At 33.8% G+C, this 13,255-nt stretch overlaps 2 protein-coding genes across 10 annotated transcripts in view; both read left to right on the forward strand.

The window, feature by feature from the left end:
- LOC110384263 (protein unc-13 homolog B) overlaps positions 1-3,455 on the forward strand; it is a 220,433-nt gene extending 216,978 nt beyond the window's left edge. For all 9 annotated transcript variants that reach the window (XM_049846689.2, XM_049846687.2, XM_049846688.2 and 6 more), the window contains one exon: positions 120-3,455. In XM_049846689.2, coding sequence (XP_049702646.2) covers positions 120-293 — 174 coding nt within the window. In that variant the 3' untranslated portion in view covers positions 294-3,455. The remainder of the gene's footprint in view (positions 1-119) is intronic.
- A 4,468-nt stretch (positions 3,456-7,923) lies between these two features.
- Positions 7,924-13,255, forward strand: part of LOC110384256 (actin-binding Rho-activating protein) — a 47,443-nt gene continuing 42,111 nt past the window's right edge. Inside the window, exon 1 of the mRNA XM_021345455.3 lies at positions 7,924-8,147. Within this exon, the coding sequence (XP_021201130.1) occupies positions 8,091-8,147 (57 nt within the window). The 5' untranslated portion in view covers positions 7,924-8,090. The remainder of the gene's footprint in view (positions 8,148-13,255) is intronic.

Genomic DNA, 13,255 nt, shown 5'->3' on the forward strand with positions numbered 1-13,255 from the left:
TAAGACTATTATTCAATTTACTATTGAATCATCTAAATAGACTATATAGTCTAAATCTATCTGTTCCAAATTCGTGGTTTTGTATAGCAGTTATTTTATAAGCTATTGATCATTTCCAGGGTGCCATCGCGTGCTGGCTGCCTTTAGGCACCCGAATCAAGATGGACGAGACGGGCTGGACAATACTAAGGATATTGTCCCAAAGGCACAACGATGAAGTCGCTCGGGAGTTTGTCAAGCTCAAGTCTGAGATGAGGACGGAAGCGCCGGCCGGAGCACAAGGGCCTGCGTGAGGAGTGTAGATACACCCCTCGTGCCACACCACACACAACCCATCAACTCCAAGACTGCGACTGGACTGACAGATCCGGTTGTGATGTCCCTAAGTATTTCAAATCAGTTTACAGTGCGCAAGCAGGACAGAAGCATGTTCTGCACGATGCGCACGAAAGAGACGAAGCCACTGCAACGGAGTAAGGAAGTGACATGCGGCGCTCCGGCGGCTCCCGGTCAGTGCTCGTTCGTTTTGTTTCGTACAATATCGACGGCGATACGTTTTTTGTAAATAAAATTTATCTTTGTTAAGTTACGCGGATAGTAGAATATTTTGCACAAATTCGTAAACATTAGCAGAAAAGACTGACCGTAGGCGGCCGGGCGCCGCGGCGTACGCGACTTAGGCATCCAGCTCCTGCATTCTCATCTCAAGAGACACCTTGAACTTTCAATCTACATCAATAATTGATTTTGCCTCCAATGCTCCGTTATCGTGTTTGTTGTCTTTGCTCCTTACATTATTTATCGTTTAGCAGTTCCTTCCAGGCTGCCCAACTGCCCAACCACTATTGCTGGGTACCTAAATTCGCGAACGCATCGTTGACCCACGATTTATGTAATAATATTTATATGGACCAAACTGTCGTAAATACGGATGAAATTAATCCTTAAACATTAATATTAAAATGCAACATAATTATTTATCTAATTAATCATCTACTCGTTATACGTGTACAGTAAATTATATGGCCTTATGTAAATTATTTCCTTTGTTTGTTGGTTCCATTGCTTCTGTCGAGTCGGTAATGTGTACAAGTGTTAAGGATGTTTCCTGAGTGTGACGAGGAATGCGATTCTATTATTTTAATTTTGGTAAATGCGTGGTGAATAGAACTATGCGAATACATAAAGCATGATCGTTTAGGTGATGAGTGTTATATAAAATGGAATTAATATAGTCATAGCCGTCGTTTGTTCTTGAAATCCTTTACGCGATGCTTTTTGACGTCTGTACGTAAATATAGAACTATGTAGTTACAAATTATCTTAAACCATATATCTTTACTCAAACGCAACGTTTAATACTAATGGCTTCCGCGATAAATAAACTGAATCTGTAGAGGAAATGATCTGTTTTGATTTATTTCTTGCTCTTAGTACGTCATGCAGTTTTGACAAAAATACCACGGATGAATTCTCCGATTCAATGAATTTGGATGATGCAAACAAAATGACTTGTCTGTAAAAATACAAGGGTTACTTCAAAAAGTATCGCGTAACAAAATGGATAAAAATATGCGGTATTGTCATCTTTTATAAAATAATAAATAATTATTTTACGTGTCCCGTTTTGAGTGACCTATATTACATCTATGTGATCCATATTTATTACAGACATGTACATAACAATAAGTATATGTTAAAATATGTGTATATCACAATATTTGCTATTACTTTAATAAGCTTGGCCTCTTTGAAGTGTAATCTAAATCTCCAATGTCTTTTTGTATATTATTGAAAATTGTGATATTGTTATAAAGATGACGTAACATCGTAACTGTCGTGTTTACCTGTTTAATCCGATGTTATTTGTTATTAGTCAAATGTTTTTTGTTATTTATTAAAAACATTGTATTTGTAACATTTCATTCCATTTTTGTTAGTTCGAGACTGTTTTTATCTAATTGTGTTATACATTCAGGTATTTTAATGAACGTTTTGTTATTTATAGTGAAACCTTCCAAGTTAAGGCCCCAGTGCTCAAAAATAATTTGTTAAGGCTATATTGTGGTGAATAACAATAACGAATCGTTGATTTATTAACATAATAATTAAAATATATACTTAAAAAAATATCACAGTCCAAAACTCAAACACGTTTGAAAGTTGTCACATAAATACATTTAAATGTGTGTACATTTTCAATAGCATTAATGTAATCATTGTCGAGTTTTTGTGCACCGGAAAAGAATTCTTATTTTTTTAATCCTATCTTAACTTTTTTATTATCTACAGCAAAAGATTTCCCCTTTTGTAACCGGTATTTTTGACAAGTGTAAGATTTTTTTATGAAATTTTCTGAAAACTTTAAAGTTATTTAAGAAGTCTACTTGTAATTAATGTTTGATGACGTTGAAAATGCACACGATGTGTAGATAGGCACATCACTAATTGACACGGGACATAGATTTTCTAAATATTAGCATTTATCATGGATTACATATCTGTAGATAGAGAATGTGGTTTGTCTAGTCCAAATCTCAATAATATATATTAATTAATTATATATTTACTCGTCTTATAATATATAGAAAATACTTTTATTATTTCTAATTTACATTTCCGCGTTGACTGAATCTGTATAACTATAGCGTAATAGAAAATTAACAACAAAAAGTAATATTTTATTTCGTTATTAAGAAAATCAAATAAATTATTCTATTCAATGTAATAATGTGCGCAATAAACTTTTCAAATAATAAAAATAATTGAATTAGATAAAATACATTCTTTGTCCACGATAAAATAATAATAAACAATAACAATTGCCTGCGCATTACTGCGTTGAATAGAGCTTTTCAGAAATGTTTTGGGAAAATATAGTGACGCTCATAAATAGATTATTTGATTGTGTTATTTTGAATAAACGTTTCATTATAACCAAATCATTATTGGATCATACATCTGTAAATAGTTGCAGTTCGTACTTCCACCGTATGAGAAGGGAAGCCACTATATCGATGGGATCGTGTGATATCTACATAAACCAAGGTATATCAGTATTACTTTCATGTATTTAATTTAAAAATATTTGTGTATTGATCAAAGTTAAACCAGTTACACTGTTTATGAAGATATTGCGATTCGAGCTAGTATAAAAGAAAAGCGCACAGTATTCATTATAATCTCATCAAAATATATAATAACTAACAAACGTATTGACACATAAACCTTTACCATTTGACAATACTTGGTAAATATTATTTTATAAGTATAATGTGATCGTCACATGCATCTGTTCATTGTAAGTCTGTTACGCTCCAATTTTAGTATTAAATATCACTAACATTGCATACATCTTTGTATAAATGCATATATGTAAATGTTACATGTTTAAACACATTATTGAATTTAGAATTTTTATGAAAAAATAAATAAATATCCGTATTTCAAATATATTTCGTTTCGTTTCATTATACCCGTTATATTGGCTATTTTATCTCAGAAATTATATGCTCATTGGCGTCGTTCTAGCCGAGTCGACTGATCTGTTATGAATTAAATAATATAAACGAATATAATATATGAATATAAAATAATATAATATGAAATCAACAATCTCATGTTTGGCAATGCGGTCATTTGCAGGTGCACTCACTACTCCTTCACTCTCATAGCCCGATGGGACGGCAATCCAACACAACCGGAGAGAGATCAGGAGCAGGACCGACATTAACGTGCTGTCCGCTGGGTTTATTTATCACCTGCTGCAAACTTTGGCCTGCTTTGTGAAAATTTCTCAAACCAACAACGCGATTTCGGCCCGATACGAGAATCAAACAGGAGACTTCGTGCAAAGCAGTTGCCTGTTTCAAATATCTATTATTTATATAATAATCATACAAATATCAGATTTTTCCATCAATTCCTAAATATAAACAAACCACCCACAGTTTTATATCTCACAAATATTATTTTAATCCCAAAATAAATTTATTTGCGTCTAAAACAAACTATTTTGGACTAAAAGGCAATAAAAACAAGATGTATGGACTAGAAATCATATTGGTATGTGTTTGTTTATATCGGAAACTCCGGCTTCAGCTTCCTGTAAATAATAATAAATAATATATTGTTTAAATACTAGCTTCCGTCAGCGGTTTCACCCGTGTCCTGTGGGAACTACCTCACGTACAGTCAACTTCAGGACAGTGGTAACAGTTTTATAGGAAAATCGTACTTATTACTATTGAGTTAAGGTGCATGACAGTTACCACTGACGTGCGGTCTACCGTACCTGGAAAAACGATACAGCTTTGGTCGATAAAGGAGCTATCTACCATTTAAAGAATTTTTCAAATCGGTCCTCGTGATTTGTAAGATACCAATATTTCATAGATGATAAGTTTGTGACATTTAAAAGAATGTATAGTTTACCTGAATCGATGTTTGACTGTTTTTGGCAATATCCAATATCCTATTCCTCTTTATGCAGGTGAAACGACGAGAAACAGCTAGTATTATTATATGTAACGTAACACAAATAGCACTCAAAGAGATATTTGGTTTAATTTAGGAAGATGAAATCATCGCATCGATGGAACGTGGGCGAGTGTTTGTTTTTATGAACACGCCGTGAAATTCTTCAGGTAATTAGCTCATTTTGGTATTAATACCAACCTACTGTAAAAATATTCCAGCATAAAAATCGAAATCGATAAAAAGATAATGAACATTTTTGTTTCAGATACAACTTGAAGAATGAAGATAGAATTACAAATTGTAGATAATGACACGATAGACAGTAAAACTGTCAGTTTCAAATAATGTTTCTATTTAACATTCTTCGATCGTTTTTTTTTTAAGCAATAAGCAATACAAGAAAGGAGAGAAAAAAACAAAAAGGCATCGACGAGTTATAATTAATAATCAATTCAAATAAGTATCATTAATTAGTAGGCATAATCAGTTGTAGGTGTAGGATGGTTTATTTCACGAAAGCAGGTGTCAAAATTGTGTGTGTAAATGCACATGCACATTTTCTTTGTTTCCCTGAGCCCAGGAGCGCTCCATGTGTAAAAGCATTTGGGAACAAATATAATGACCACCATAAAATGCTTTGATACCCTTAGTTTTGCAACCAGAAAAATCTACTGAACACCAGAAAAATAAAGTCTAAAAATTTAATAGTACCAGCTATTTTAGTCACGACTTCACTTTAAATTGTATTCGACCACCAAATTTAGTAAATGATCACCAACTCTTGACGACCAAATTAATGTATTATTTTTGCCTAAATAAGTCACTGTGATTGCCATAAAATGTAGGCTTATTATCAAATAAAGTATTATGATGCCATATTAAGTTATGTGTCCGGCTTGCAATGCATGCGTGAGTGTCAGTATGACGAGTGACAGGGGAAAATGGAAAAAAATGACATATTGCGCCGACCCCAAGTAAAATTGGGAACAGGGCAGGAGAAAGAAGAAGAAGAATGTGTTTCTCAATACACTCCCTCGAAAACACACTCTTATCGCACTGTTTAGAGGCATGCAATAGACAATTTTCCACCCTAGTGCAGGAAAAGGGTCCCCATAATGTTGTTACATTTATTGTATCAGGCCGAACTTATTTTTTTGGAGTCAGTTTACTTAAACAGGATAGCAAGATGTAAAAACTTTGATTATCATTTTATATTAAAACGCTGGTATAATTTTGATGATCATTCACTACTTTTAGTGATCATTTACTACTTTTGGGATAACAATGATTTATTTGGAGTCATTTTGCTTAAATAGGATAGCAGAATGTAAAAACTTTGGTTATCATTTTACTTTAAATGGTGGTTTAATTTTGGTGATCATTTACTATTTTTGGCTTGCGCATGATTTATTTTGGAGTAATTTCACTTAAATGGGATAGCAAAGTGTTAAAACTTTGGTTATCATTTTACATTAAAATGCGAGTTTCATTTTGGTGATCATTTACTATTTTTGTCTGCTATTTGTTACTATTTCTGGTGATCAGTTAAACATAAGCCAAAGCATTTCACTCACACAAGTACTTATAGCTCAACCGTTTTCGCTGGATAAAACATTTATACCAATACTCATTTCTGTTATATTCTTTGACCCTCAACATCATCAGACACAGGATGTGAGAGCGCCAGTTCACATGACGAAATCACATGACCAAGGAATTAATTTGTTTGTAAAATGACTCAACTGTCACTGTAGTCATAACAGCTGTTTATATGTCATCGAATTGGTCATTTCAATAAATCACACTAATGTGGGTTTAATGATATGTTTATTTGTTATATTTGTTTTTAACTAGATATCGCGGTTCTAACAATAATTTTTAGTTGACTAAGATATTATACAATGTCTCTTATCATAGTGGGAAGAGTGAAAAGAAGAATCAGATTTTTGACAACTTAAAAAAAATCACAAGTCGTTTTTGATTAGAATAAAAAACCAGCCTCAGACGTAATCAAAAAGTTACATGGAAACCGGCTGTAATAGTATGGCTATATAATAGGAGAAATGAGGATCATCTTGTGAGGAAGGTGGTGAATATAAATGTAGACAGAATGTAGAGTAGTATAGTGGAAGGGGACGACCAAAGATACTGATAAATTATGTGAAAGGCGACATGGCTAGAAAGAGCGTTAGGTACTTGTGAAATAACGCTAAACAGAAGAAGTATGGTAGAAGGAAATATGTTGTGCAGACGCTAAATAAAATTGGAATAAGGGCAGTAGGATGGTCATGAAGATAGACTCTGGCTGGCCATCATATTGACATCTCATTAAAGAGCTGGCGAGTTTATTACGCCATTACTTGTTTCCAGCGATAGGTACCTACTTAAAATACTTCCACTAAATTTGACCACATTGTTTGTGGGTTCTAGTGTAACAAATATTTAATTGACTTCGTCGCTTTAATTGAGTATTGTGGTTGGGCCTTTCATCTTGGCTTTACCTTCGTTATTGTACCTTCGTGGTTCGGGATATTCGGTGACGCATACGCATGAATGGAACAAGGAAAAACAAAAGAGGTTAAGGGCACACATCGAGTCACAAGAGTGACAAGACTTTTTAGTCATTGTAAATTCATCATTAAAGTGCAGTCGTTATGGTCTAATATTGCAAATATTATCAAACCATTTATACATATGGAACTGTTCATTGCGGTGCTGGCCAAAATGGTGTGATACTAAAAAGTAGACCGTAGCCTACCTTAATAAATGGGCTATATGAAACTGACTTATTTTTCAAATTTCACCAGTAGTTCCCGAGATTGGGACGTTTAACAAAAGGTGTTCATCTGTTCATTTTCAAAATTGGATCATAACGTATTTTAGCAACATTCAGCATCATCTTTAAGCTGTTTTAGAAACATATTTTAATCGATATCCGTTCATACAAAATTACACCGTATCTGCATTGTTATTATCACTTCTATCAATGTGAAATCCGCTGGAAAGATTGCAGCATAGTGTCGTAATAATAAAATAAAATAGTAGCTTTTGCCAATAATATAAATTGGAACAAATTGAACAAAAAACTAACGCACTCGAGTAATCAACCTCCATCCGGATTTATTTGTGTCTATCCAAACATTCCTGATTCCCAATAAACTCTCGACATTATGACTTTGAACCATTTCAATTGAAGACCAATACGTATTTATAGTTTTATTCAAATTTAATTAAATTAGATAACATTCCGGATTTGCTGGAATTTTTGAAATAACAATACGGGATATGACGTCAAAGCTAGCCGTCACTGACAGGAGCTTTCCATGCAGTGCCTACACAGCTGATCGTGGGAGCTATTTGGGTAACAATTCGATCGGAACGTAGACACTCCTACACGGCCTGGCTACGATTCCTGACGTCACTACAATCGAGGGAGGGGGAACTATTTAAAACGTCACCCATTCATAAACTCTTGATACATCATTTGAACGCTGAACACAGTCGCGTGCGCACGTTCGAGGTCGAAATCCGCGCTATTTTTAAACGGCTACAAAAACAAAGAGTGTTTTTTTTTTCTTTTGAATATATTGTGATATATTGGAGTTGTGAAAATGAGCGGGAACTTCTTAACGATACCTGGTGATGACCCCATTCAGAGGCGATCGAGAGTAAGGCTTCATTGCATGTTGTTGTTATGTAAACAAACAATGCATGTCACTGTAAAAAGGTTTTATTTTATTCGTTCCGTATCTGTAGATTGCAGTAGAGATATTACTATTGACAACCACGATCGTACGTGATCTAATCTTATCAATCGATATCAATGCTTTGATTTTGTCAATTGCATCAGCAAGATTGCTCTCATCTCAAGTATTGCGTTCAAATATAACTCGCAAAAAAAAAAAAACAGTCGGACATACTTTCATTTGAAAACAACAGACACAACAATAGATCGAAAAATCGTCCGTGACTTAGTGAATCCGGAACTTTTGGCACGGGAAACATACGTCGTTGTGCCAAATGTTACTTCATATAAGTTCACCCCATAAAAATGGTCCTACATATCAACACTTCATTAGTGTTCAAAGATTCAAGTTTTAGCAAAACGTAGAATAGTAATATTCTGTATGATCTGCGAAATTCCAAAACTTTTTGTCGTTTCCTGCGACGAAATTGGATTTTGACAAATTGACGTATTGGATCCGGAATGTTTTGCTTTCGAAGAGTGAATTGTGATATGAAAAATTCTAGGAATTCATATTGCAAAATTACTAAGTCGATAGAAATGTTTTGCTTATGTACCGTACTAAAAAAACTTTTGATAACACTGAATCGAAAGCAATAATTATTTCTTAGAATCTTGAACACCATTAATTGGCTAATCTGAATAGGTCCCATTATGAAGTTTAAGTTAGTATTTAAAGTTATAACGCCTATATAATAAAAACATATTGATTATACTAATTGCTTGAAAAACAACTTTTTTTTTATTAAATCGTTCTCTTCTAATTTGTTAAATGACAAAATATTACTCATCACTCCGTTTGTTTGTTGATTTTTCATTCTTTCTTTATAAAATATCCTTTATTTTATTACTTTAGTTTCAACAATATGACCTAAATCCTTATTGCCTCAATCGGATAAACTGTTTGGTTTTCACAATTCACTAGACGTTAGGAACAGTTTTAATGGTCTAAGATTGTACTTTCGAAAATTCACTAACCATTATATTTTTCTTTTTATCTAACTAAAATTCTGTACAAGCAATTTCTCTCATAATTACCAAAATTAAGCCGTATTTTTAGTTCTTGTATATTTACTTATCTTTCAATTTCCATAGCTATTTTCCGGCTCTCGTATTTCTTATTTTTATCTCAAGTGGTTTGACTCAAAATGATATCAATTTTTTCCTCATGTTTATGATTCATCTACATAGTTAACCTTAATATAGATAAATCTTATCACACTTCAATTCTATCTGTAAATCTTATTCGTTTTATCTATCTGTATCAAAGTACTCTCGGTTTCCTTAACAGTCAGACGGGTTAGTCGATCAAGGTAAAGCTAAAGTTGTATATACCGGAATCAACGTAGATCTTTGTATAATATACTTATTTGTGCCTGAGAGTGACAATTAAATAGACTTATGACTGGTCAAAAAGATCAAAAATTAACAGTTCTGTTACCATCTCTAGAGTCCGCTTTAACTACATACAAAATAACTACAGTTCGAACCAAATAATTTTGCAGAAATTTTTCTTCAGAAATGTTGTCAATTTTACACCTGATGCTATTGTTCATAACTTTTTTTGACTATTGTGAAGACAGCAGTGTCCAACTTCGGACTGATTAAACTTCTCCTCAAATACTATGCTGTACCTATGAACATACAAACAAACAGGTACGCAAGGAGTAAAACAGCTTAGATCAGGAATGCAAAGTTATTTGACTCTTCATCATATTCTTTAAGAATAAAAAAAGTCCATTCGATTTATATTTTTTTCTAATAAGAAAATAACATAAAACAGCGGGGAAGTAGCATATGCTACACGGAACAAACCCAGTGTGCACTTGACCGCGATACCATACAAGTGTCAATGATGCGCCGACACTGATCGTGAACTTGTTCCGACGAGATACTTGGAGTAGATCGGAATGGACTGGTATTTAGTGATGTGTGATGGTTTGTTTATGCTTAGAGATAAAAATCGAATTCATTTTTTTCCGTCTTAACATATTATCTTGTTATTTACCTATAACAAAAAAGTCTACAGAGTTTTCTTTGACAATGCAATGCATATCATGTTACCCAGCGAATGTGTGTCTTGTCTGGTTAATCCGCCGAATAGAAATGCCGAACAAAATTAAATCAATATTTATTTTCATGAAAAACAAAACATTAACTAATAAAGAGCGTGGAAAAATTGGTCCTCATGGCATTGCCATAGAGATAAGATAAATTAAATGTTCTATGATTTCTGCAGTATTGGCTCTGGGATTCAAAGAGGAAACCTGGTTTCATTAAAATCTATAACATAAGCAAAGATACAAGTACACAGACTTTACTACAGCAATATCCGTTTACGATGACGTACAAGATAAAATCTTTCACGCAAATACGCAAATAAATTCACATTACAAGTTGCAGATTTCCGTATTTTTTGCTTATAGAAGCTTCGGCACGTACAGTCAACTTCAGGTCAGTGGTAACAGTTTTATAGGAAAATCGTACTTATTACTATTGAGTTAAGGTGCATGACAGTTACCACTGATGTGCGGTCTACTGTACGTACGTACTATTCGTGAGATACGGTTTTCTGAATCATCTTACATCCATTGATTGGTTTTTTCAGCTGCTTCTCTGCGTCAATGGTATATGTTTACTCTGTGGTGTCGTTAAATTGTAAATAATATGTGTGTTGTCTAGACAGATAAACAGTGACGTTTAGCATTCTTTCTAACGGAGCCAAAAATAAGGAATGTCTTCATTCATGACAATGGTTTAGTTTTATTTTGTAGTTGTGGTTCATTTTGTGTTGTTGGGTATTTATCGGCATGTCAACTGTCTTTATTTAATATTCTATATGCGCAATAAGCTCGTCTGTCGCGATCTAGCGGCAAAACTACTGAAATGATTAGGTGTTAGAGAAGAAAGTTAGTAAAACGTTACTACATGTAATTACAATATTCATAAAACGCACAATAATTACTCCATTTCAAGTTTTGTCTTATATAAAATAAATAGAAAATTGACATAAACACAATTATAATTAGATCAATCGAACTTTTGGCAGTGAAGTTCAATCATAATTGAGTGCAAAGCTTAAAAAAATTCAATCAAAACCGTCTAAACTCCTGTAGCTTCAATTATCATTACATCTGTCAAAACCTTGCCTATCAATGCAGTGCTCTTGACTGACCAACTACTAAGAAAGCCGCTAACTTTAAATTGAACTTGAATCTTGTTTAATAAACTTAGTTCGGAGTTCTAATTCATCGTCTTAGCTTCGTTGCTATAAGTGCAATGCAATTAAATAATCTTTGCAGTCTTTAGATAGAACGACTGGTGTTAATTAAGTTGTAAACAAAATGGACATTGGTTTATCTCTGATTAATTTACTAGATTTGGAAATACGAAAACCTTTGATTTTTTTATATATTTGCACTGTAGATTTAAGCTTTCTTCTTTCGTATTCTCGATTCAACTCTCAACTGAAAACTATGTATATTCGTCTCAACTATATTCTACTAAATCAATATCATTATGGTCAGTGGCGGATTTACCAATAGGCCAAGTAGGCCAGTGCCTAGAGCGGCAGATTTAGAGGGGCGGCAAAATTAAACCATAATTTCCTAATAAAAATGTTTTTACTAAAAATAGATACGTAGATTAGCAATAAAATTTCAGAAAAAGCCGTCCTCGCTTTGGTCATGTCCTGTCAATTTTCGGGTTCGCCCTTTGCAACCTCAAAAAAAAATACGCGCTCGCTGCGCTCGCGGCTCCATGTCAGATTTCACATTTTCCCTTTAATGAGGCATTCAATTCCAGAAAAAAATATTTTCCGCGCACGTCCGTTATGGCTTTTTGCACTTAACTTCTGCGCATATCTTACTTATTGACTTTTCTTTGTTATTTTACAGTGGTTTTTATTTATTTTGTATCCTTAGACTAAAATATTTTCGCGCTCGCTTCGCTCGCGCTCCTTACATATGGACTGTGTCTTATGCATTGACTTTCAACATCTTTTTCCAAATTTAATCATAAATAAAAAAAAATAATAAAAATGTTTATTTGTCTCAAAACAGTCAGAACAATTTTATAAACGAGACAACCCCAGTAAGTAATTAACATTGTAAAATTGTTATAGATATTTAAGTTCGTTAGTTTGGGTTACCCATAAACTGTTCTAAGCATTTTGATATACATATTAATGGGTGCTAATTAAACAGGCTTCTTTTTAATATCATTATTCGCCCACAAAAATGTATGTTGCCTGCTAAATTACTAAGTCAGCCACAATTAATAAAGCGTCGAGCATCTAAATAATACTATCTTAGCCACGAGTTATCTTCCACTCTAAATACAACTCAGCATGATGGTTATTTTTTTGCATCTAAAGTAGCATGCATTCTAACAGTAAACTTCTTAAATACTGTTAAGTGACATCATAAAAATATTTATTTAGCTTCTAATTTTTTAACTCGTACTAAGTTTTTTGTATAAATATAAGACATTCCATATTAATTGACCCATGGAAGTAAGCATGCAACATGCAGCAAGTATGGCTTCTGTCACGGCTCCGGCGCTGCGTGGCTCCGGCGGTCCCATGCGAGCTTATCGTGTCGGCGAGCGTTGAAACTACCTGCGCCTCAGCTCGCAGGCCGCCTCGCCCCTCCGCGCCTACGCGGTTTTGAATTGCACTCTAGGGGTAGGGCAGACAAGACTACGTGGAGTCGGTTTTGCAGCGATTCGTTTTCGTCACTAACTTAAATTTTTAATACAATGTTTTTTAATTGAAGGTTATAAATGGCAATATGCTAAATAAAATGAATCCAAATTAAATCCTACCATCAAAAAAAAAACGAGCCAAGAACAACGTTGATCTCGTTTTTCTTGGCTCGTTTTTGGAAAAACGAGGCCGAGTTAGTAAATTAGATGACAATGTATGAGAAGGACAAGTTACAATAATTGATGATCTTTTATTGAAGCTTTCTAGTAGATGGCATTGTAAAAAAGACGAATTAGTTTATTAGAGGCTATGTCATTTCCCCGTTG

This window comes from Helicoverpa armigera, chromosome 17, assembly GCF_030705265.1.
Source record: "Helicoverpa armigera isolate CAAS_96S chromosome 17, ASM3070526v1, whole genome shotgun sequence".
Lineage (NCBI taxonomy): Eukaryota > Metazoa > Arthropoda > Insecta > Lepidoptera > Noctuidae > Helicoverpa > Helicoverpa armigera.